A 26,364-nucleotide genomic window follows, 5' to 3' on the forward strand; every position below is an offset into this window, starting at 1 on the left:
ACTGTGTTTGTGCCTCAGTTAATCCAGTGGGAAAACGGGGTCTAAAGATAAACAGGGGCCCTCACAGAGCAAGCAGAGGCTGTGTCTGAGCCCAGCTTTCATGTGGAAATAAATTTCTTTACTTCCAGCTCCACTGAGGCACAAAATGAAAAGATCTTTGCAAAAACATTTTTAATCTTTTTTTTTGTAAATTGGGCAAACCTGCCAGGGTGCTGAGATCCAAACTGCTGTCCACGGAGAATCATCATAAAATCAGATAGGAATATGTTGGCAGCCAGCCTCTTGCCCCAATCAGAGGTCATTTTCCAACACTGTAGCAGGCCTCCTCTCTCACTAATGGATTCACACACAGCACTAATGGATTTATACACATCCTACCCTGAGTAAAATTGCCACCATGTGCCATGCTTTGCAGCTGGACTGGTACAGGCACACATACAGCTGTGCACATCTGACACAAAGGGTTGAATTTCTATTTGCTTGCTAATCAGCTGCAGGCAGAGGGCATCTTGCTTTTTTGTGTATGTAGAAAGTAGAATCCCACCCATCTGTTACAGAAAGTGAGCATCCACTGGTATGAACCATCTCCCTTCCCTCACCCCTCCAGTGTAATATGCTCTTTGCATAAGCCAGAGAACTGTGTTCTTCTGCCTCCTCGAGCTGAAAATTACACCTCCAGCTCAAAGTGGAGACGTACCCAGCATCACCAACATATTCTCTGCTCTTCAGATTCTCTGGTGAGCATGGAGACTCTGGCTAGAGTTAAAACAGAGGCAGGTTTCACCTGCTGCAAGTCAGTTCATGTTGTTGATGGATCTGTAGCAACCCTTTGTCTTGGTCTCTTAGCAATGGTTTGGTGGAGGAATCTGGGCTCTGGAACTTAAGCTGCTTTTCAGGGCATCTCTGCTTTTCCGATCAGGTTGATAGCCCTCAGAATGTTGCTGAGCCTGCCCTGCTCCAAGAAGCATCTGGAGCATAGGCTATTTCATGCTCTCCCCTTGTAGAGGGCACCCTTGGGCCTCACAAGACCAGCTACCAACTCAGAGAATTCCACTGCACTCTGTCACCGTTCAGGGCAACTGCACCTGTATTTCCCCTCAGAGGTCCAACAGGCCTCTCCCAGGCCTCCAGCTCCCCAGCTGTTGTCTTTCCTGTATCCCACTACATTTTGACCGAGGTACTTCCAGGTAGAGACATGCTGCCCAAGCACACTTGTTTGCTTTCTCTTCAGAGATGGTTAACGGTGTGACTGGCCAGAGCTATAAGTTACCATACAGTTTTTTCTGAGCAAACCTATTTGATTCTTAAGGTCAAAGCGTTACAGACAAAACATTAAAAACAATAAAAGAACCTACACACATGCTAATAATTTTATCAGAGATCACCCGAACCCTTACATGGGCTCTGGCAGGAGTAATTCTTCAGTCTCCATCAGGGGTTTTCTTGTGGTTTCAAATTCATCACAGCTTCAGCTCATAACAAGCACAGTCATAACATATTTAGTCCACCCTTTATACAGTTCAGAGGTCTTTGATCTGGAATTTACAGGAACAGGTAATTAGTAGACAATGGCTTTTCCTCTCCAGACAGGGCTCAAAAGGGTGGATTCCAAATAGGTGATTTGCATTCCCCTTAATCCCAGGTACTTCCTAGGAAATCCACTCTACATGTATTATTCCAAAAAGGCCTTTGAAATTCCTAATCCTTTCCATAGAGGGCATTAGTCAGTCTCCTTAGAGAAGTTACACACAATTTCCCACTAACACATACACAACTACATATTTAATATAATGGACCACAAAGGTATTGAACCTAATTTAGTAAGGTTTAATTTAAATCAATAAAGTTCATTCATGACATTGCAGGAAATTGTCAGTCTGTCACACACACCTTACAAGAGGAGTATTTGGTGCTCAGGCCACTATCAGATTCCCACTGGAGGAAGGGGCAGTGATCCCTGGTATCACTATCATGTATCAGTGACGGGGGCGTTATTAGTGGGGATGGCAGCAGTAGTGTTGAGTGTGGAATCAATACGGAGTGTAGCAGCAGCAGGTTGTTTCTCTAATATAGGATGTGTTATTATTCCTTTAAGATCCCTAATAGTATCTGTAGCCTGTTTCTGCGGTCTGTGTCTAGTGTCTTGGGAGGTGGGGAAATGTAGAGTCTTTTGTATGAATATATTTGCATGTATTTGTGCATGTATCTGTATGCAGCTCTGTGTATAGTAACTGCAAGTTCGTGTGTGTGTGTGGGTGAGTGAGAGAGAGACTGTGTGAGTCTGTCTGTGAGCATGCTTACCATGTGTGTCTAGCTATATTATTTATCTATATGTGTTCATTTGTAGTATGTATTGTACGGTGTGTGCCTGGGATTATCTCGTGTCTCCCCACTCCTTAGATAACATGAATCTCTAGCGCCTTTTAAAATGCATTTCTGTTCATTCTCCTTCTTCAGCTAACATCTCTTTTCCTCTTCCTCAGCCAACAATGAAGCACTGGAGTTTCTGAACCTGAGCTGGAACCACTTGCAGATGAAGGGGGCTGTGGCATTGGGTGCTGGTCTCAGAGTAAGCCTCCCTCCTGAATAATGATAAGCCTGACCCTGATTGTTAGCTGAGCTTGGAAGGTTGGCATGTCCTGGCTGAAGCAGTGGTCTGCCCTTGCTCTGCTAATGGTTCTTTTATATCGTCACTAGCCATTCAACTTCTTGTGTTTGCCAATAACCTGTGCCCCTCTAATTTTACAGAGTGGTCAACTTTAGGCAACACTCAAAACCAAGCAACAGAGAAACAACAGATACTCCCATCCATACCCTCCTCTGACAAAGGGGTCTTCTTCCATGACACATACTCCCAGTGACCCCTCATCTAGGCTTCTCACCTGTCAAGCTTTAGTTTACTTTAGATTAATCTGCTTCAGAGATCCCAATTTGGGCAGAGGCACAGATTCGCCTCCCTACCCACACTCTCAAACATCACCCATCTCTGAGCCAAAGTCTGTCTGATGATGATGTAATGGCTAACATGATTCATGAAAGACTGTTCGGGCACAGCACCTCCCTCTCCAATGTACGGCTTCATGGATGCTGGTTGGCCTTTTCATAATCACCTATTTTCAGAGTAGCACGAAAAGGACTGTGCACTCTAGTGTAAAGGGCACCCCTGAGAGAAAGCCCTTAGTGGGGAGTCTCTGTGGCACTGGTAATAATAGGGCAGTGCTGAGAGGAAGCTCACATCACTGAAGTCTGGGCTGGATTTGGTAGCTCACACAAAGAGGGCACTGACAGTCAGTGCTGGGAGGAAGTTCACAACAGTGGGCTGTGGGCTGGCCCTGGTTAGCTCACACAGGTTCCGTCCCACTCAGCACTGCTGATAAGAATTTTGCATCACTGTGCTCAGAGCTGGCATTGGCAGGTCACATCTGTGAGGAAACTCACACTGCTGGAGTCCCAGCTGGCATTTGCTAGGTCCTGCTGTGAGGCCGCTGACATGGGTGGAATCCTATCTGGCAAATACAACAGTGAAGAAGCAGACAGAGCTCTTAAGTCCCCAGTTGGTTCACTGCCTCAGTCATGAAAGGGGGCTTCACAAGAGGAATAGATTGATGCATCAGCTGGATTTGCAATGGCTGTGATGCCAGTGGTGATCTCTCTTCTCTCTCTGGAGGCCAATGGAACACTGAAGATACTTGACCTCTCATGGAATGGCTTTGGGAATGAGGGGGCTCTGGCCCTTGGAGAAGCTCTCAAACTCAACAACATTCTGGTCCAACTGGACATCAGTAGCAACCATATCAACAACGAAGGGGCTGGGAAGCTGGCCAGGGGGTTAGAGGACAATGGAAATCTCAAAATCCTGAAGGTAAAGACAAAGGCTTTTTGGGCAAGGAGTAAGGGAAGGGAGTGGAAAACCCTTAGCCAGGGGGGTGAGGAAAACTCTGATATGAGCTGCCTAAACTGAAATGGAGAGTAAATTGTTTTATGCTAAGCCAGAGGCAGGCAAAGGAGGAGAAGAAGGAGGTGACCAGAATGTATTCCTGTAGTTGGCTTTGCAGAGTTTAATGGGAACGTGACAAGATGGACAGATAATGAAGATAAACTTGTTGAAAGGGCACAGTTGGGCCATGACCTTCCTAAAGTCTAGACTGACGGGGAAAGAGAGACACCCACACCCACTGCCAGGAAGTGAAATTCTCCTCCTAATCTGTTTCCATTTGTCTTCCACCACAGCTGTCTCATAATCCCCTAACTGTAGAGGGTGCCGTTGCGCTTGTCACATCCATCAGGAAGAATCCAAAATCCAAGATGGAAGAGATCAACATCTCAGTAAGATGGTGTTAGGGTTGAGAGAATCCCAAAATATATACATTAGAACTTTTTGGACCCACCTGAATTCTAGCGCTAAACCCTTTCAGAACCCTTTGAGGTCTGTCTTCTGGGTTATCTGTATCAGTTCAGCTCCAGCCACTAATGACAAAAAGTTACTATTTAACAGCTCTTCAATGGCATGAGTGGAAGTTGTGATGTCTCAGTCTAGTTCCTGGTAGATAGTTATCCATATCACCATCACTGTTAGCAGTAATTGGCCATCTTGACTAGAATCTCAGAAAAGAGGACAAAGCATGAGTTTGCCATCAAGGCTAAACTCCTTTCTCATGCTACAATATGGCCTTCCAGGGCAGTATAGTAGAATATGTGCCCAGGTACTATAGTGATCGCTGTGTAGAAACGGGGGTTTCAAGTTCCTAAGTAACTTTTTTATTCCAAAAATTACTAACATATTATAGCCATACCAAGAAATGATAGGACAAATCTTAATCATTGCCTCTCTTCATGCCCAATGTGACGCTCACTATTTTAGAGTCATACATGGTTCTTTGCCAGATCTTAGGAGATACCACAATTAAAGAGAAGCAAAATAAGCACTATGAGTATTTTATTATTAAATAAAGAAAAAAAATAAAAATAAAACAGAACACAAACAAGCAATAACAATCTTTACTTCAGTTGCAATCTCTTCTGCATGCCTCTCTGTGAAGAGCTTTTTTACTTCAAGGGTGGGTCCTCTTCTAATGGAGCTACTCTTCTTTAGGTAAGATAAGACCAAACAATATTATTCCCCAAATCAGTAATGAGTCCTGTCTAAGTATATCACAGGTAACTAAAACTGTTTATAGATGGACAAAAGAATTTCATTCAAGGATAGGTGACTCCTATTTGGTTTATCATGGATAACATAAACACATTATAAATGGACAAAGGTGAGTAATCTTAACTAAATTCTATGAAACCAAAGACATTTAAATTCAGTTACTTAAAAGAAGCCATTCAATGAGAGGTCTTGAGACAAGTAATTAATGCATATTAAGTATCTTAAATCCAAATTAAATCACACATTTTCTCTTTATTTACAAGAGTTAGCTGATGTCTCCTCTCCAGGAATGTATAGTCTGTTTAACAGAAGAAGCAGTTAATACCTTAAATTACAATAGTTTTTTAATATCTCATTAAAACCATTAAAAGAAAAATTTGAATCTAATCACTTGGCAGTGCTTTGATAAACTTCATCTCACCAATGCTGCTGTAGACCAGTGGTTCTCAACCAGGGGTACGTGTACCTCTCAGAGTAGCAGAGGTCTTCCTGGGGGTACATCAACTCATCTAGATATTCACCTAGTTTTACAACAGGCTACATAAAAAGCCCAAGCAAAGTCAGTACAGAAATTTCATAAATGACTTGTTTATACTGCTCAAGGAGAAAGTAAGCAATTTTTCAGTAATAGTTTGCTATGACACTTTTGTATTTTATGTCTGATTTTGTAAGCAAGTTGTTTTTAAGTTAGGTGAAACTTGGAGGTACAGACTCCTGAAAGGAGTACAATAGTCTGGAAAGGTTGAGAGACAGTGCTGTAGACACTGTTGTGTCATGCTGCAGAAATAGTGCTGAACTGGAAGCTTACTTCTTCTTAATGTTCAGTTTTAGGTTTTTTTCCTCAGCTGTCTATTACAGCTGCTGCTTTCTTACAGAGATGAGATGAACAGCTGAGCTTAGAGGAAGGTGCTGTGATGAGTGTGCTGTTGAAGCTGAGAGATGGGAGCAGAGTATTGTTACTTGCTTATTCAGTTTGGAGAGATTTATAATCTTCTCCTTCCGTAGTATCACTGGAGAAGGAAGGTATACCTCATTCAAGGCTTGGCTGGACTCAAATATCAGCTGCTGTCACCCTTTCACTGGCTTAGCACCTTCATAAAACAGTCTTAGTAGCATCTTCAGCTGCTGAATATGCAATCTGTGAATGCACATGCAGCTGATGTCCTTGCGGTGGGAACTTCTCAGAGAGTATTTAAAGTTTAGAGTTTTAATCTTTCCTTTATTCAGTCCATTCAGTCTCATCAGAGATTGAAACAGAATTTCATCTGCTAGTAAATGAGTACAAACACCCCTGTTTCCTATATAAGGGACTTTCAGTTCTCCAATAGCCCTTTTAAACTTCTCAGAGAAAATCTTTAAATTCAAATAGTCATCAAAGAAGACATCATCTCTTCTTCTTGACTAATTAATTCCCCCCATTAACATCACTGTTTTTATACTTTAATGGCTTCTTACATTAGTCACCAGTTATTTAATCATTTCTGATATATTTGTACACAAAACATTTCATTATTCACATAGCAATGGCATCAGAAAGTTATTATATCAGGCTTGCAATTTGATAAAAATATTTGCAACTATACGTCTAAAAAGAATCTCATATCATCTTAAGTAATCAAGAAATAAACAACGGTTTTCACCTTTAAATGGAAACACGGAATGAGATGTAAACAAAAGTCTTCTACACAACATTTCCCAATCATAAATTTTCTCCTTATCACTTGAAGAAAGAAGACTTTAGAATGTCTATAAGAGAAATCATTTTCAATAAGAATTTTTTCTAGAATCCTTTGTGTGGGATCGAAACCAAGAGGTTCTTTTCTTTGCAGAGGAAAGGGGTGAAAAGGCCCATTTTTCTGATTTCTTAGTTTATCTCTAGATAGCACATCCAAAGCATTAATCCTCCTTACATTCTTTTACACAGTTTACCACTTACAGCATTTACAACTTGCAAGTAAAGACTCATATCAAATATTCTATAAAAAGCATGAATCACAATAACTAATACTAAAACATATGATAAAAGAAAATAGTATGAAATACTAAACCAAAATAGAAGGTATCAAGATGAATTTCAGAGTCTTGGTAAAAAGAAAAGGAGTACTTGTGGCACCTTAGAGACTAACCAATTTATTTGAGCATGAGCTTTCGTGAGCTACAGCTCACTTCATCGGATGCATACCGTGGAAACTGCAGCAGACTTTATATATACACAGAGAATATGAAACAATACCTCCTCCCACCCCACTGTCCTGCTGGTAATAGCTTATCTAAAGTGATCATCAGGTTGGGCCATTTCCAGCACAAATCCAGGTTCTCTCACCCTCCACCCCCCCCCACAAATTCACTCTCCTGCTGGTGATAGCCCATCCAAAGTGACAACTCTTTACACAGTGTGCATGATAATCAAGTTGGGCCATTTCCTGCACAAATCCAGGTTTTTTCACATCTCCCCCCACCCCCATACACACACAAACTCACTCTCCTGCTGGTAATAGCTCATCCAAACTGACCACTCTCCAAGTTTAAATCCAAGTTAAACCAGAACATCTGGGGGGGGGGGGTAGGAAAAAACAAGAGGAAACAGGCTACCTTGCATAATGACTTAGCCACTCCCAGTCTCTATTTAAGCCTAAATTAATAGTATCCAATTTGCAAATGAATTCCAATTCAGCAGTTTCTCGCTGGAGTCTGGATTTGAAGTTTTTTTGTTTTAAGATAGCGACCTTCATGTCTGTGATTGCGTGACCAGAGAGATTGAAGTGTTCTCCGACTGGTTTATGAATGTTATAATTCTTGACATCTGATTTGTGTCCATTTATTCTTTTACGTAGAGACTGTCCAGTTTGACCAATGTACATGGCAGAGGGGCATTGCTGGCACATGGTGGCATATATCACATTGGTGGATTTGTGCAGGAAATGGCCCAACTTGATTATCATGCACATTGTGTAAAGAGTTGTCACTTTGGATGGGCTATCACCAGCAGGAGAGTGAATTTGTGTGGGGGGGTGGAGGGTGAGAAAACCTGGATTTGTGCTGGAAATGGCCCAACCTGATGATCACTTTAGATAAGCTATTACCAGCAGGACAGTGGGGTGGGAGGAGGTATTGTTTCATATTCTCTGCATATATATAAAGTCTGCTGCAGTTTCCACGGTATGCATCCGATGAAGTGAGCTGTAGCTCACGAAAGCTCATGCTCAAATAAATTGGTTAGTCTCTAAGGTGCCACAAGTACTCCTTTTCTTTTTGCGAATACAGACTAACACGGCTGTTACTCTGAAAAGAGTCTTGGTAACTTCACTTGGGGTAATAAACATGGTGTTATTTTCCTTGAGCTTTGGAAGCCTGTCACACTGACAGAAAGCAGAGGCCTCCAGGAATCTCCTTACCTAGCTTGATGTTTTATATAATTAAATAAGCAACTAACAAGCATTTGAGCAATCATATTATCCAAGCATCATGTGTATGAACATAATTTTAATTGTCTCTTAAAATTTCAGTAAAGGCAAAGACAAGTTTATAATAACCTAACATAATAAAAATCAATTATAATGATTTCATTAATAACCAGTTTTGCATCATATTGAGGTTTACCCCCTACAGGTAGCTATAAAATCTTAAGACAGAATATTGTATTAGTGCTGTTCTTGCTATGCCTGCTCTGGGGATAGTTGAGGTAAGTCTGATTTTCAGAAATGCTGAGCCCCCACTACTCCATCAAAATCAGTGGGCCCTGCAAGTGCTCAGCGTCTCTGAAAACCAAACTCTTAGTCTCCAGATACTGCCGATATGTAACCTTTCACCAGCACTACATACTTAGAGCCTTGCAAAACCGTGGGTATCCGCTTTATATCCATGGACCATTTCTGCAGATAGCAGTGCAGATGCGGATACAAATTTTGTATCCACACAGGGCTCTGACGGTAAGAGCCGGGTGGGCAGCTGTGAGGAACCGCGGCACGGATCCACTACCCCCTGCCCTGGGCGGGTGCTTGGGGGGCAGGGACACTGGGCGGGGGCTGCTTGGGATCCATGCCCAGGGCAGGTGGAGGGTCCACCACGGGTCCCCACAGCTGCCCGCCTGGCTATTACCAGGGCAAGGCTGCAGCTCTGAGTTGCCCCCTCCCTGCTAGAGCCAGGTCGGGGAAAGCCACACTGGCAGCTATGGGGAGCCTGGGTCTCTCCACCTGCCCTGCGTGGCGGGATGGGACACTGGGTGGGGGGCTGCTTGGGCCTTCCGCCCAGGGCAGGTGGAGGGTCTGCCACGGCTCCTCACAGCTCCCAGAACCCCTCCCAGATTCCCCTGTCCCTGTAGGGAGGACTGTAAAGAGGCATTATTGGGGAAACTAACCCCTTTGACTTTAGATCACAGTTTTAATATTATTTTTTCTGCAGAAAGCCAAGCAATAATGAACAGGTCATATGTTGACCAAGTGGGGAGGGGACCACGCTGATGACCGACTATTCGAGCAAGGTGGCAGATGTGTTTCAGCTTGATGGGCATTTGTCTTGTGTCAAACAGAAGTAAATTTTGTGTATCAGCAGTGGTGATGGGTGGTGAGGATAAAGAAAGGGAATATATGCTCAGAGGCTGAAGCACTGGAGAGTCTTGGGCCCGCAGTGGGATCCACTAAAGGAGAGAAGGTATGAGGCATATGGTCACAGATCATAGTTTAACAGCAACAACAACATAAAAAGATAACACAATGTCTCTGGCACAATGGCACAGCCTGTGTCCATTTCAGGGACATCCAACTAAGACTTGGATAGAACTGGTGGCAAATAAAGCAAGTCCTTTTCCCAAGAGAGAATCCAACTATTTGCCCAAGGGAGAATAGTTAATATTGACATAAGATGGGGTTCATTAATACAGGAGGTTTCTTACTTTCATTAAACACCAAGGCAGGCTGGACAATATGGCTGGGATGCCTGTGCTGAATGTAGTGTCCTCTTTCCCCTACATTAGAATGTGCTTGTGAATGGAAGCTTCCTCAAGCTGCTGGATGTGGTGTGTCAGGTGCACCCTGAATTAGATGTCATCTATGGTGGGGTTCAAGGCTTCATCTCCAAGAAGCCTGAACAGCGTCCAGACCCCATGAAGCTGATTCAGGTAAGTAGTCCAGATTGGTTCCATAGTCTCTCCACACCAGTGCACAAACTCCGGGCTACTGCAGAGAGGGGTGAGCTTTCTTCTCAGCAGAAAATTCATCCAGTCAGGACCCTCCAGAAGAGGCCATGCAGTCTCCTCTTGTATTGTGAAATGGAGCATTCCATAGCCACACATTAAATTCCATGTAGAATTACTTAACAAATCTTTCTGGTTTTTAGGGGAAACACATGGCTGGGGATTGGATGGCTCACAGGAGTCTGAATAGGCTACAAACTTCTTTTTAACCTCTAGTCTGATGGTTTGAATCTCATTCAGGTCATTAGTGACTAAAAAATCATTAGTAATACTAATTCTGTGACTTTGGATGACAGCTTTAATCCAAGGCTTTCAAAGCACTCTACAAAAATGCGTTAGTATTATCTCTGTTTTACAGGTGAGAAAACTGAGGCACAAGGAAGTTAAATGGCTTGCTTAATTTCACACAGCAAGTCAGTGGCAGGGTTGAGAATATAACCCAGCTCTTCTGATTCCCAGTCCTATTCTATAATCCCCTGACAGTACTGCTTCCTTGTCTAACCGTCAGATGAGCTGTCTGAAACATGCTGGTGAAGCTCAGTTCAGATCATCACAAACCCCCACTATCCCAATTGAACTTAATAGGACCCCTAGTTGTCACATTTTTGGAGCCTTCAGGATTAAGCTACACAAGATATTATATGATTTATTAACAAAGATTGCCAGAAACTTTATATAATTGGCTATTTTCAAAGGCCTGTAATTTCTACAAATGACAGCAGGTGGCGATGTCATAAAATGAAACCTGGTGATCTGGATAAAACTTTTTTCATGACCAGGTTGCTACTGCTAACCTGGCTGCATTCCTTAGTGTCTAAGCAGAATATTATCCAGTTAGCCTTTGCAACACTATATGTGGCTTTGAATAAGTGTGTTGGGATCTATACAAGGTGCTAGGAGACCTAGTGTACAGCCTGGGTGCACTTGGAACAGCTAGTTGCACTGAAGGTGGGAGAAGTGGTGAGAGCCACAGAGAATTGTTCACTGTGTGTACAGATCTTGGCGGCCAACAAAGACCTGGGATGAGAATGAACAGCAAAGACGACGTGTTTGCAACAGAATATGGTATCAAAAATAGACAAAGCTGTTTTGGGTTGCATGTGCAGAAGCACCACAATTTACAGCAAGAAAATGCTATTCCCTCTCTACATGACATCAGGAATAAAAAAAATTATTAAAGCTAATGTTAAAATTATATACATCTGGGTATAATGCTTAAATTATCCAAAACTACAAAGTTTGGTTTAAAAAACAATAAAATACAGATGATACATAATCTGCAATATCCCAAATTAAGGCTGATAAATTTAACAATACAGTTTAAATATTAGCATCCAAATATTCAAGTACATCACTCATAAAAAGTTATACTAAAAGTAGCTTGTGGAAAGCAAATATAGTAATGAGTGTAGATTGTCCCTCAGTAATTGAGGATATAGGATAGGTTGTCCCTCAGTAAATACAATCCATCAGAGAAGTATTTCAGTTACTTTCCTGACTTCACTTCTCAGTGGCACTCTAGCTCATTTCTCCTAGAATATTGCATTCAGGTCTGGACTCCTTGGGGCCCGTAAGACATTGTCAGACTGGAGGTAGTTCAGAGAAGGGCAATACAAATGATCAGGCACCTGGAGGAAGGGACTGACTTAGGAGGATACATCCAAAGAACTAAATATTTATCATTTGATCAAACAATGACTTGTGTGGTGGGGACTTGAGAATCATATATAAATATTTGAAGGATAAAGAGCAAGGAGATAGAAGAATTATTTAGGGTTGTTCCAATGGGGTCTAAGTAGGAAGAACTGGATGAGCCTGAGCAAAGGAAAATTTAGCCTGAAAATCAGGACAAATGGCTCCATTAGATCAGTGCTACTCAAAGTGATGGTCCACGGACCGGTGCCGGTCCGCGAGCCATCGGCTGCTGGTCTGCGCGCACATTGGGGAAAAAAATTGCCAGTCCCCGACATCAGATAGCTTGAGAAGCACTGCATTAGAAGCTCAGATACCACAATAATGAGCACAGTATAAATACCTAGAAAGATACCAGACTGCAGAATAACAGGTTTCAGAGGAACAGCCGTGTTAGTCTGTATTCGCAAAAAGAAAAGGAGTACTTGTGGCACCTTAGAGACTAACCAATTTATTTGAGCATGAGCTCACGAAAGCTCATGCTCAAATAAATTGGTTAGTCTCTAAGGTGCCACAAGTACTCCTAGACTGCAGAATAGTCTCCCTAAGGAAGTGATGGAGGCAGTTACTGAACACTATTTCAGTTTTATCTTTGTTTCTCTGCTTCTCCTAGAACTACTTGGATGAACGCAAGTTGAGACTCTGGGATTTCTTTAGGAACATGGACAAAGATGGAAGTATGAAGATCCCTGTGGCAGAATTCCGGAAAGCCATGATGCAGGTGTGCTTCAGAAACAGTGTCTTCTAATTTTCTCAGGGTAGGGTATTGTTATGAGGAAGCTCACACTGCTGAAGCCTCCAGCTGATACTGGTTGAGCCCTTCTGTGAGGAAGCTCACACCACTAGGCTAACTCCACATGTGTCATGAAAAACACTTATCCCTGAATGAGGCACAAAGGAAATGCCATGAGACCTAATATATGATGTGGGTGGCAAAATAGCCATGGATCCATTCTGGAATAACATTAACCATGTAAAATCCCAGTATACCAACTCCCATCTATCTTGGTTCCTCCAGGGTACTTAAAAGAAACATAGATGATGAAAGGAGACTGATTGTGTGGAATATGTCTATTGGATCTTTATGGATGATCTCTGCACAGTGCTATGGGAAAAAACAAAGCCACTTCAGTCCTTGCCAACACATCCTGAGGAAAAAATCCCTCCTTTGCCCCAACTATGGTGATCACTTCAACACTGCCTGTGAGAAAACATCCACAGTTCAATGTTTAATCTTGTTTACACCTGACAAAGAAAGGGTGCAAAAAACAACTGCATTTTTTCTTGAATGCTCGGAAAGGTGGATTTGGCCACCTGCTAAAATTCTCCCCTCCCTTTCTAATTGCTCCAGGCTATTCACCTACTTATTAAATAGTGATTGCTTCTCATGCTGGTAAAAAGAGTTCTTTGTGCAAAGAAGCCACGCTGTCTGGCACCATTTGTATTTCAGCCACTGGGAGCCACAAGAGGAGAGATAATCAAAATCTCCTTTCTCCCTTCTCCCACCAGCAATCAAGAATTCCACTAGATCGAGCCCAGATTGTGGAACTGGTGCACAAATTGGACCAGCACCGGACAGGGATGGTGGATTACAGGTGAGTGAAGCATCTCCCGCACTTGCTTTCTCTCTCGTTTTCTTCTTTTCTTTATTTGTCTCAGTTCTGATTGATACTGAATGAACCTAGGCTAGTTCACTCTGGAGGGGAGGACACAGCTGGGGCATATGGCATTGGTCATTCAGGGATCCCTCCTACTCTGTGACATGATCCAGACTGCCTTTTTGAGTAGCCTAGAGGTGAGATTACCAGCTGCATGCGTAGCAACCCTTTTGATCCAGGCCAGAACTTCTATATTTTTCTGCACTCTTCTCGTATACCACAAAATCCCTCATGTTTCCCAAGCCTGCCGTGAAATGGCATGAATCTCACAATGGAATGGCATTTTCAGTGCTGCACATGTTGTTGTGTGACAGTTATGGACTCTCCAGGTATCATCTCAGCATCACCCTCCACTCTGAAACCCAGAAGAAGATTCCATAAAGGCAGCAAATCTCTGCTTTCAGACCCTCTATTCCATCCTGAGAGACCTCCATTTCTTTGCTTCCTTATATGATCCTTCTTCTTAGGGGTCCCGGTCTTCCGCACAAACCTGCTTTCAAACCACAGTGCCTTCCGTAATTCTGAATAAATATCAGCCTTTAGCAGTAGTGTGGAAGTTCTGAGAGTCTGAGTGGTCGGACATTCCAAGGCTGTTCGGAGCTGCAGGCCAAGCCACTTGTCCTGGGAAAGGAAATTGCCCCTAGATTTGCAGTCTAAGATGCGACTGATGATCTCAAAGCTCTGATAATTTTGCCAGAATATCCTCACTCTTCAAACACTGCCATGGATTTTAAATATGTCATATTATAGTCTAGATTTAAGGTCTGAAGCAGATGGGCCAGTTTTGCAAATGTTAATCTAGTCTATCCAGCTGGGTCTATTTCATGTGCCATAGTGTTACTGTCACACATATAGCTAAGAGATGGGACAGATCTAACTTTGATGTCCGGATCGCTCCCACCTCAGACAGTTTTTTCATGGCCTTCTCAGTGTCTTTCAGGCATCTAGGAGGAGGGAGAAGGTTCATTAAACTGGTTTAAAATCCTGATTTCTCTTCTTTCACCTTTTAAATCAGTAATTTAAAAGAGAAGCAGCCAGCACAGAAGCCTAAAGAAAAGGAGGAGGAGGAACCTTAGGAGAGAAGACAGGAGGCAGGTCAGCTGGTGAAAGGTGGAAGGATAAGTGCGGGAAAGAAGCTAAAACAAAGTGACTTATGGCTTGGGAAAGTAGAGGAATGGGGAACTTTTGATAGTCAAGGCTACTGAATCTAAAAAATAAAGCTTACATTCCCCTGCATGTCTGGGACAGGTTTGTGAAGGTTGGAGTATAGTCCTGTTGACCAAGTGGAGAGAAGAAAGCTCCATGAGAGGCCAGGTACCAGCACATCTTGCTCCACAATGTGGGAGTGCTGCACTTATTTGCAGAGAGGGAGAAGGAGAAGGAGGGCTGTAATGGAGGAGTCCCGTGGAGTTATATGCTACTATTGCCCCCTTTCTGGAGCAGTGTGGTAGAGGTCTAAATGAAGTCCTGTGCAGACACCACCAGACAGATCTTAGCAGCCTTGATACAGGGACCTTGAAGGCAAGAGGAGAATTAAAGAGGGGAGCAGCCACACTTAATGCTGCCAAAAGGATTAAGAGGCATAAGGGTTTAAACCAGGGGTCGGCAACCTTTGAGAAGTGGAGTGCCAAGTCTTCAGTAATTTAAGGTTTCTTGTGCCAGTAATAAATGTTACATTTACAGGGCCCCCGCAACGGAACCCCAGGCCGGCAGCAGGCTGAGCAGTGCCGGCAGCCAGGACCCCGGCTGGCAGGGGCTGGTGGATGGAACCCCAGACCGGCAGCGCGGGTGGCAGACAGAACCCCAGACCGGCAGCGGGAACCCCAGACCGGCAGCGGGCTGAGCAGCTCAGCGCACTGCCGGTCTGGGGTTCCGTCTGCCGCCCACGCTGCCGGTCTGGGGTCCCAGCCGCCAGCCCCGCTCATCCCGCTGCTGGCCTGGATGGACGGAAGCCTGGGCCGGCAGCGGGCTGAGCGGTGCCGGCAGCCAGGACCCCGGTTGGCAAGGGCCAGTGGACGGAACCCCAGACCGGCAGCTGGGACCCTTGCTGGCAGCAGAGTGCCACTAAAAATCAGCTCGCATGCCGCCTTTGGCACATGTACCACAGGTTGCCGATCCCTGGTTTAAACAATTATATCCAGGAGGAAAGATATACTAGAAAGGCAGGAGTGGGATGAAATCCATGACAGACCTAAAATTGCTGGGATACTGAATTGCTTTTTAAAATCTGTCTTTAACAAGAAAAATAAAGAGGTCTGACAATTACTAAGAAGTAATGGAGACCTTTTAAAAATGATAAACAGGTAATACCTTGGAAAATATGAACAGGTACAAATTAGTAGATCCAGATGAAATGCACTTTAGGATGTTTGGGGAATTGCTAAAAATTGACTGTGCTGCTAACAAATGTTGGACAACTGGGGAATTGCTATACTAGAGGATTGGAAAAAAGCTATGGAGGAATCAATTGTCAAAAAAAGAAAGAAGAATGATCCTGGCAATTACTATCTGGTAAGTCTTACTTCTGCCCTAACCAAAATTCCCATCCAAAAACTCCATTGACTTAAAGTTAAAGTTGCTCAAGTGTATTTCCTCACAACAATGCAAACTCTTACAAGCAATGAAGCCATAAACTGAGGCAACAGTCACACTCAACACAAGACCGATCTCCAAGCATTAGATCACTATCATCATAATTCTATTACTTTTCCATAATTTACCTTGGTGTTCTCAATCTCTCTCTCCTCCACTAAATTTTGTCCTCTCTCTTACTCATACCTTTATCCCGAGCAGACGCCTTTGTCTGACCTAAGAGCTTCTCTGCTGCCGTCAACTCTTCCCCAGATCCTAGTTTAAATAATCCCCTCAAATCTTGCTATGTGGAGGCAATGGGTTGAATGCTAGGAAGATGAGACGTAAGAATATTGGAATTGAAGCTAGGGATTTCTGTGTGTGGACACTGAGTGGGTTGAATAGTGAAGAGGTGATGAGGGGGAGAGGAAATTAATGTTTAATTAAAAAGAACATAAGAACGGCCATATTGGATTAGACCAACGGACCATCTAGCCCAGTATCCTGCCTTCCCAGAGCAGCCAGTGCCAGGTGCTTCAGAGGGAATGAACAGAACAGGGCAATTATCGAGTGATCCGTCTCCTGGTGTCCACGCCCAGCTTCTGGCACTCAGAGGCAAGGGACACCCAGAGCGATGGTCCCTGACCATCTTGGCTAATACCCACTGGTGCACAGGTGCCAACTTTTTTCTGCACCAGTGGGAGCTTGCACACCACCCCCGCCCCTGGCCCCGCCCCTGGCCCTACTCTGCCCCTGGCCCTACTCCGCCCCTGCCCCAAAGTCCCCACCCTAACTCCGCCCCTCCTGCCCTTATTGGACCCCTCCCCAAATCCCCACCCAGGCCCCGCCTCCTCCCCCAAGTGCGCCGTGTTCTGCGCCTCCCCCCCCCAGGCTTGCCACGGGAAACAGCTGTTCTGCGGCGCAAGAGCTGGGAGTGAGTGGGGAGAAGCAGCGCGCTCAGGGGAGGAGGTGGAGTGGAAGCGAGCTTGGGTGGGAGGGCTCCAGCCCCGGAGCACCCACAGAGTCGGCACCTATGCATGGGTGGACCTATCCTCCATGAAATTATCTAATTTTTTTTTAACCCAGTAACAGTTTTGGCCTTCACAGCATCCCCTGACAATGAGTTCTACAAGTTGACTGTGCGTTATGTGACGAAGTACTTCCTTTTGTTTGTTTTTAGCCTGCTGCCTATTAATTTCATCGGGTGACCGCTGGTTCTTGTGTTACAAGAACAACCTTGTAGCTAATGAACTGAAAGCCTCATCTCTCCTCTGTTGCTGTGTGAAAGATCCACACAAATGACAATGCAAACTGACAAACTAAAGGATCCAATCCTTCAAGCAGTTACTGCCAGGCCTAGTGCAAGGTAGCCTGAGTAGGACAACTTGAAATCAGTGGACCTGATCCTCTGTTGCCCTACACTTTAATTAATTAATTATTATTATTATTACTAATCATCATCATCATAGTGCCAGGAAGTCCCAGTCATGAACCAGGACCCAACTATGTTAGGTGCTGTACAAACACAGAACAAAAATACAGTCCCTGACCCAAAGAGTTTACAGTCTATACAAACTGAATGCAAAGTGGGGGTAGAGGAGGTGTTAGAATGCTAGCATGGTGATTTTATAGTATGTTACACCCACTTCACATTCAGTTTGCACAGGTGTAAATGATTACATAGATACAGGGCAGCAGAGAACCAGGCCCATGGTGCTACTCAGAGTAGTAATCACTAGGCCTGGCAGTAAATGGCTGCAGGCTCAGACCCTGATTGACTATACAGAGAATCAGTGAAATTGACTGTACCCATAGTGCAGTCAAATGCACAAAATAAACAATCTGAAATCACAGAGAAAATATTTATTTTACTCTTTCATTTCTAGGAATTTTATGGGTCACTTATAATAAAACTAGGTAAGACTAGAGGTCAGCACCACCATGTTGTGCGACAGACACTTGACAAAATTACCGGACTTAGTGACGGACATTGGCGGGGGGTTATGTCATTCAATCATTCAACCCGTAAAATAGCGCACATAATTTTCCACACTGAAAAAAACCAGTAACCTAGCTAGCTAGCTAATAATAATAATAATAATAATAAATTCATTGAGATTTTTAGCTGAAAGGTGCTGTACAAGTGCAAAGTATTATTATTTAAAATAAGCAATTACTCTCCTCTGTGACTTCAAGATCTGTTTCAAGGCATAGCAAGAGCCTGGATGTGTTCAATGTATAATTTGTTATATAAATTATTTTATTACTGGATTAATTGCCTAGTTACTTGGCTTTCTTCCTGAAATGACACAATAGTGATGAATTGTTTGTTAGAAAAACATATACGTCATGGCAGAGGAAGGGACAGCTAGAAAAATACAATTGCTAGCTTTTAATATTTAATATTCTGTATTCAAATGATGTTAGCGGTTTATCTAAAATTGCCAATTGCAAAAGGCTGTGAGTTCAAAGGAAGCTACTCTGTTTAGCACAGTGCAGTCTTCTGAAAGCTTACGTAGAATGGGGTTCTGATTGTAGATGAAGTGGTGAGCTGTATTAGAAAAGAAAAAAGGCTTAATGGAGATCTGGTGTGTGGCATCCTAGCCATAGAATAATACAAGTAATAAATAATAATAATCCTGGAAACCAGCCTGCAAATAATTTTACTCATGTTGAATTAAATGAAACTACACAAATGAGTAAAATTACTCACGAGTAAATGTTGGCAGAATTGGGCCCAAAGTTTTTCTAATGAAAATCTGCATTCCTGAGTTTTTGGGTGGGAACCATGAAAGCAGTGAAAGTTAACACGACTGGTTAAACTTTGGAGCCCAGCACCAGAAATTGCAAACCAATTTCCACTTGTTTTTTAAGGCTGGATAAGGAAAAGAATTTCATCGTTGAATGTTAATCAAAATAAAATTTAATGTGTATAGTCTAAAGTTGCCCTTGGGTTATTGAATCATGATTTACAACCGAGCAGAAACTGGTTTCTATTGAGTTCACTTAGGACTTGATCCAAAGTCCACTAAAATCAATGGGTAACCTTCCATAAACTTCAAGGGGCTTTGAGGTCAGGCTCTAAGTGCTGAAGACAATTCTTAGTGCTATAGCATCTGCAAGCAGCAAACTTAGACATACCAGACTCTTTACAGGTGATGTGATTCCTTTTCCTTATTTTAACAACACAATTACATTCTAACTTATTTTCTGGTTTAAAAATCAATTAAAGCATTTTTAAATGCATATTTAGCATTAATCCCATCCAAACCCCACTATCCAACTGAGCTTCATGGAGAAATGTGTGGCTAAAGCTGCACAATCCTCACTCTAAACTCACCTCGGGCAGCTCCCCATCCCTGCTGTTGCTGGTGGAGGAGTGGTCAGGCAGCTCTGCAGGCACACTGCCTCTGTCTGCAGGCTCCGCCCCCCGCCTCGCTACCATTGGCCACAGTTCCCAGCCAAATTGCTGGGAGATGCAAAGTCAACGCTCGGGGACGGAGGCAGCGGGCAGAGCTGCCTATCCATGCCTCTGCCAGCAACAGCAGGGTCAGAGAGCTACTTGTAGGGAGCCACCCGAGGTGAGCGCCCCCCACTGACCTCAAAATTTTTTACCATGGACACTTGTGTCCATGTACGGACACATTGCCAACCCCTGGTTAAAACTGTTTCAGACAGAAGGTGTGGTTTTTATTTCTATTTTTTAAAATGATGATGTTGTGACAAGATTGAATCACAGAAACCGCCTTGGGACTGCCAACTGATGTGCCGAGACTACCTCTGAGCCTGTTTTCCCTGGCAGCTTGGGACTTCAGTGCCCTGCCTGGTCTGAGCTAGACACACTAGTCTGCTACAAACACAGACCCAGATTTCAACAACATCCCCCACATGCTTCAGACTTAACTGAAAACAGCTTAAGAAGTGTTCCTGTCTCCAACTTTCAGATGCCCAGCTCCCAATGGAGTCCAAACCCCAAATAAATCCGTTTTACCCTGTATAAAGCTTATACAATTATACCGCATAAACTCATAAATTGTTCACCCTCTATAACACTGATAGAGAGATATGCACAGCTGTTTCTCCCCCCCCCCCCAGTATTAATACATACTCTGGATTAATTAATAAGTAAAAAGTGATTTTATTAAATACAAAAAGTAGGATTTAAGTGGTTCCAACAGACAGAACAAGGTAAATTACCAAACAAAATAAAATAACACATGCAAGTCTATGCCTAATACAGTAAGAAAGTGATTACAGCTGAAATCTCACCCTCACAGATGTTCCAGTAAGCTTCTCTTACAGACTAACCTCTTTCTAGTCTGGGTCCAGCAATCACTCATATTCCTGTGGTTACTGTCCTTTTTTCCAGTTTCTTTCAGGTATCCTTTGGGGGTGGAGAGGCTATCTCTTGAGCCAGCTGAAGACCAAATGGAGGAGTCTCCCAGAGGCTTAAATAGACTTTCTCTTGTGGGTGGAGACCCCCTCCTCTCGCCTACTCAGAATCCAGCTCCAAGATGGAGTTTTGGAGTCACATGGGCAAGTCACATGTCCATGCATGACTGAGTTCCTTACTAGCCAGGCCACATTCCTGGGAAAGCTCAGATGTGGATTGGTGTCTCTAAGTTCATTGTTAGCTTAAGTGTTTCTTGATTGGGCACTTACTGAGAATAGTTTTTTCTCAGGAAGCTGACCAACTGCTTCACTGAGGCTACTTAAAATAAAACAAGAACATAGCTAATATTCATAGCTTCGAATACAAAAATGATACATGCATACAAATAGGATGAATATATCCACTAGATCATAACCTTTGCAGAGATATGTTACATGGCATATCTAGCATAAAACATATTCCAGTTATGTCATATTTACTTTCATAAGCATATTTCCATAAAGCATTATGGGGTGCAACGTCACAGATGTTTCTTCTAAAAAGGAAACTATATGGTGATTTGCAGGAAACATTTCCGAAGGGTGAAATTTCAGATTATGGCGTATTCTCCTTGCCAAGAGAAGGCCCAGGTCCATCACTTGGGTTATTTAGAACTAGGTCTGAATTAAGCTCTAGAACAGAATAGTCTTCAGGGAAGAATCTGGCTCTGCTCCCACTAGGATAGACTAGATGGGACATGATAGATAATTTACATCTCTAACTTTTCTAAGCAAAGATGATCCTCAGGACTATGATGGGGAAATATTTGTGGGCAGACTGAATTACAGGAAGTGGGAAGAGGGTTTACAGGAAGTGGGAAGAGATTCTAAACAATCTCTGCTAATTTCTTGCATTTGTGGCCCTCGCCTGACCACCTGGGGGCTGGAGTCTTTAGGACAGTTATACTAGCTTTCATTTTCTTCTGGCTTCTTTGCATTAAATTAAATTTTGAGCTCCATATTACCAGTTTATCCAGTGTACCAAAACTTCCCCAGAAAATTGTCTGGTTGTAAAGTGTGTCTAGTAGGAGCAGGTTGAAATCACCGCCCGTGCTCTGATATCATTACATTGCTTATCTAGAGTAACTTTCACTTACAGTTAGCTACCTGCTGCGGAGACTATCCATACTAGAGCTGTGTGGATAACTAATTGATTTGTCAGTTTGGTAAGTAAACCAGAAAAAAAATCATTTTGTATTGACCCAAAACAATTTTTTTTAAACAAAACAATTCTTAAAAAGTTCAGTTTGACCCCAAATAAAATGTTTTATTCTCAATTTTTTTTAACTTATAACAATTTTTAAATAAAATTCTAAACAAAAAGTTGTTTCAAATCAAAAAGTAAAAACATTTTTGGACTTTTTGGGGATTTTTTTTTAACTGAAACAAGTCAGCCAGTTCAATACAAATTCACAAAATGTTTTGGTCAATCAGAATCTGCCTTTGGTGAAAAAAAGTTTCATCTGAAAAATTTCACCTAGCTCCAGTCCAGACAGAATCCCACAGCGCTTGCCTGTGCCTCCACACTGCGCTGCACAGAGAGCATAGGCTACAGTATACTGACCCTCTCCGATGTGTGGGGGCTGTAGCCTCTGCAAGATCTTGACAGTGTATGACTCAAAGGCAGTCAAAGCACGAGAAGACGAATCCAAGATAGTGTTTTGGGCTCATCAGCATCTAGAGCCTCCTGCCTCTGGCCAGAAAAGAGAATGGACCCAGGCAATAGGGAGCAGCAAGTTGCCCTGATTAACTGTAGAGCTTTGCTTCCTGAGGGAACAGATGGATGTCCTACAACCACAGTGACCGTCTGTTTACTTCCTATTTTCTCTGTCCCCCCTTCTTCACTGTCTCTTGCTGCATAGGAGCCTAGTGGACACACAGAAGCAGATGGTACGAGACCAGTGGTGGCAGCTAAGGAGGAAAGAGTCACGGCAGAAGAAGGAGAAGCACAAGAGTGAGCGAGTGCTGCAGACTTTCAAGAGTGCTGTGGAAATGGTCACATCACGCAGTTCCCTGGTGATGTGCTCTGGCCAGAAGCCACTGGCACTGCCCAGGTCTGACCCTGCCTACTTTTCAACCACTTCTCTCAGCTCATGGTGCCAACCAGCCACCACCAGGGAATCCACAAGCAGCCAGAACTCTGCTGAGCCAGCATTCAGTGAGCAAAAGGGCCCCTCCAACCATCAGCTGTCCCAGAGTGAACCACATTCTGCCTCACGGGGCATTCAACCTCTGACCTGGAAGTGAAATTCTACTCCCAGCCCCAGCTCAGCATCTCAGAAGCCCAAACCCACTCCCAGTACAGCATAGCAACCTCTGACCTGGAAACATACTCCAAGGCCTAGTCTAGTGACAATGCCACTTCTTACAGGGTGATGCCACGGGAGACCAGAAGTTCTGTTCATGAGTCCCACTACTTGGCCAGGATCTGTCATGCTGCCTTATCACCACAGAAGCATGGGCACAGTGCTAAGTCATCCAAATGACAAGACTGAGGTGATGGGAAATGACCAGCCCAATAAGGGGTCAGGGAAGCGGTGATGGGGGTCTCGGAGGGTGATAGTACATAGGGATGTGTGTGGTTTATTTCCTGATAACAAACCCATCCCCTTTCTTTTATCCCCTTTTCACTGCAGTTCATCTGTGCTGTGCTACAGAAATGCCCTACCTAACCAAATGCAAGCTACTAAAATTCACACCTCTCACACACTCAGGTGAGGGGAAATAATACCCAGCACCATAAGGGACAGTGGAACTCCACATTCTAGCTCACGGTCACCTGGAAGCTGAAGTGATGACAAAACAAAGGTGAACCTGGGGTTCAGGCAGTCAGATACCACAGTGATGAGCACAGTGTAAATGCTTTGATGAACAAGTTAGATGGAATAGGTAAGCATGCTTCACAATCTCAAGTGCTGGGTGAGCTGTTGGTACCCTGGGTTTGCTCCCCTAGTTAGGGTGTTGTAGTGACAGTGCCTTGAATTACAGTGCTCCCTGGGTTAGAGTGCTGGATGGGTAGGAGTGTCCTGGGTGTGCTCCCCTTGAATGCTAGGTGATTTCAGGTACCTCAAGTGGATGTGATTGTTGGTTGGGATGTGGGTGCCCTGCATGTGCTCATTTGATGGGAATGAGGGTACCTTCAATTTGCTCTCCTTGCTCCCCGATTAAGGACAGGGATAGTTCAGAACACTCCTACTGGATGTAACAATGAGTAATGGGATGCAGTCAAGAAAAAGAAAATTTAAGTTACATAGCAGTGCAAACTTCCTAACAGTGAAATGTATTAGTGGTTCTCAACCTTGGGACTGAGACCGAGGCTGGGGCCCGAAGATGCTTTCATTGTGAGGGGAGTCACAAAACTGCAAAATTTAAACTGGCATTAAAAAACTGGTCTGTAGCCCTTGTGGTTGCAAAGAACATCAAACTGGCCATACTGGGTCAGACCAATGATTCATCTAGCCCAGGATCCTGTCTTCTGGCAGTGGCTTGTGCCAGGTGCTTCAGAAGGAATAAACAGAACAGGGCAATTATTGAGTGATCCATCCCCTGTTGTCCAGTCCCAGCTTCTGGCAGTTAGAAGCTTGTTGTTGTTGTTGCTTAGAGTTCGAAGATGACTATGACATAACTGGTTGGTTTGGTTTCTGTGAACACATGAGTGGCTGATCAGGCCAATTTGAGCTTTGAACTGCCTGTGGCAAATTAAACAATAGATGCTGCTATGGGTTGCTTGATTAATAGCAGATGTGCTGCTATTGTGAGATTTATACTGCTGGTGCTTCTGCTCTGCCTCAGCAGTTCTCCTCTGCTCATAGACTGGAGCACCAGCATGGATGAGGCTGTGCCAGGTAGCACGATCAAGAGTGAGATCTTCCCAAAACTCTGGGTCAGTGTTGAACCACCCCAAGAACAACTTGAGGGAGTCCTTGAAACATTTCTTTTGGCCTCCGTGAGAGCACTTTCCCTCCTTTAGCTCACCATAAAAGATCTTTGGCAGGTGCTCATCTGACATTTTGGTGACATAGCTTGCCTATAGAATCATAGAATCATAGAATATCAGGGTTGGAAGGGACCTCAGGAGGTCATCTAGTCCAACCCCCTGCTCAAAGCAGGACCAATCCCCAATTAAATCAACCCAGCCAGGGCTTTGTCAAGCCTGACCTTAAAAACTTCTAAGGAAGGAGATTCTACCACCTCCCTAGGTAACGCATTCCAGTGTTTCACCACCCTCCTAGTGAAAAAGTTTTTCCTAATATCCAACCTAAACCTCCCCCACTGCAACTTGAGACCATTACTCCTCGTCCTGTCCTCTTCTACCACTGAGAATAGTCTAGAACCATCCTCTTGGGAACCACCTCTCAGGTAGTTGAAAGCAGTTATCAAATCCCCCCTCATTCTTCTCTTCTGCAGACTAAACAATCCCAGTTCCTTCAGCCTCTCCTCATAAGTCATGTGTTCCAGACCCCTAATCATTTTTGTTGCCCTTCGCTGGACTCTCTCCAATTTATCCACATCCTTCTTGTAGTGCGGGGCCCAAAACTGGACACAGTACTCCAGATGAGGCCTCACCAATGTCGAATAGAGGGGAACGATCACATCCCTCGATCTGCTGGCTATGCCCCTACTTATACATCCCAAAATGCCATTGGCCTTCTAGGCAACAAGGGCACACTGTTGACTCATATCCAGCTTCTCGTCCACTGTCACCCCTAGGTCCTTTTCCGCAGAATTGCTGCCTAGCCATTCGGTCCCTAGTCTGTAGCTGTGCATTGGGTTCTTCCGTCCTAAGTGCAGAACCCTGCACTTACCCTTGTTGAACCTCATCAGATTTCTTTTGGCCCAATCCTCCAATTTGTCTAGGTCCCTCTGTATCCTATCCCTGCCCTCCAGCGTATCTACCACTCCTCCTAGTTTAGTATCATCCGCAAATTTTCTAAGAGTGCAATCCACACCATCCTCCAGATCATTTACGAAGATATTGAACAAAACCGGCCCCAGGACCGACCCTTGGGGCACTCCACTTGATACTGGCTGCCAACTAGACATGGAGCCATTGATCACTACCCGTTGAGCCCGACAATCTAGCCAACTTTCTACCCACCTTATAGTGAATTCATCCAGCCCATACTTCTTTAACTTGCTGACAAGAATACTGTGGGAGACCGTGTCAAAAGCTTTGCTAAAGTCAAGAAACTATACATCCACTGCTTTCCCTTCATCCACAGAACCAGTAATCTCATCATAGAAGGCGATTAGATTAGTCAGGCATGACCTTCCCTTGGTGAATCCATGCTGACTGTTCCTGATCACTTTCCTCTCGTGTAAGTGCTTCAGAATTGATTCCTTGAGGACCTGCTCCATGATTTTTCCGGGGACTGAGGTGAGGCTGACTGGCCTGTAGTTCCCAGGATCCTCCTTCTTCCCTTTTATAAAGATTGGCACTACATTAGCCTTTTTCCAGTCATCCGGGACTTCCCCGGTTTGCCACGAGTTTTCAAAGATAATGGCCAATGGCTCTGCAATCACAGCCGCCAATTCCTTTAGCACTCTCAGATGCAACGCATCCAGCCCCATGGACTTGTGCACGTCCAGCTTTTCTAAATAGTCCCTAACCACCTCTTTCTCCACAGAGGGCTGGCCACCTACTCCCCATGCTGTGATGCCCAGCGCAG

General features: G+C 43.9%; 1 protein-coding gene across 1 annotated transcript in view; it reads left to right on the top strand.

The window, feature by feature from the left end:
- Positions 1–23,181, top strand: part of LRRC74A (leucine rich repeat containing 74A) — a 30,709-nt gene extending 7,528 nt beyond the window's left edge. The window contains 8 exon segments of the mRNA XM_048855576.2: positions 2,484–2,569; positions 3,668–3,862; positions 4,231–4,326; positions 10,125–10,268; positions 12,649–12,756; positions 13,545–13,630; positions 22,558–22,916; positions 22,919–23,181. Of these exon segments, the coding sequence (XP_048711533.1) occupies positions 2,484–2,569; positions 3,668–3,862; positions 4,231–4,326; positions 10,125–10,268; positions 12,649–12,756; positions 13,545–13,630; positions 22,558–22,916; positions 22,919–23,181 (1,337 nt within the window).
- Positions 23,182–26,364: the final 3,183 nt, after the last annotated feature.

Source organism: Caretta caretta, chromosome 6, assembly GCF_965140235.1.
Source record: "Caretta caretta isolate rCarCar2 chromosome 6, rCarCar1.hap1, whole genome shotgun sequence".
NCBI lineage: Eukaryota > Metazoa > Chordata > Testudines > Cheloniidae > Caretta > Caretta caretta.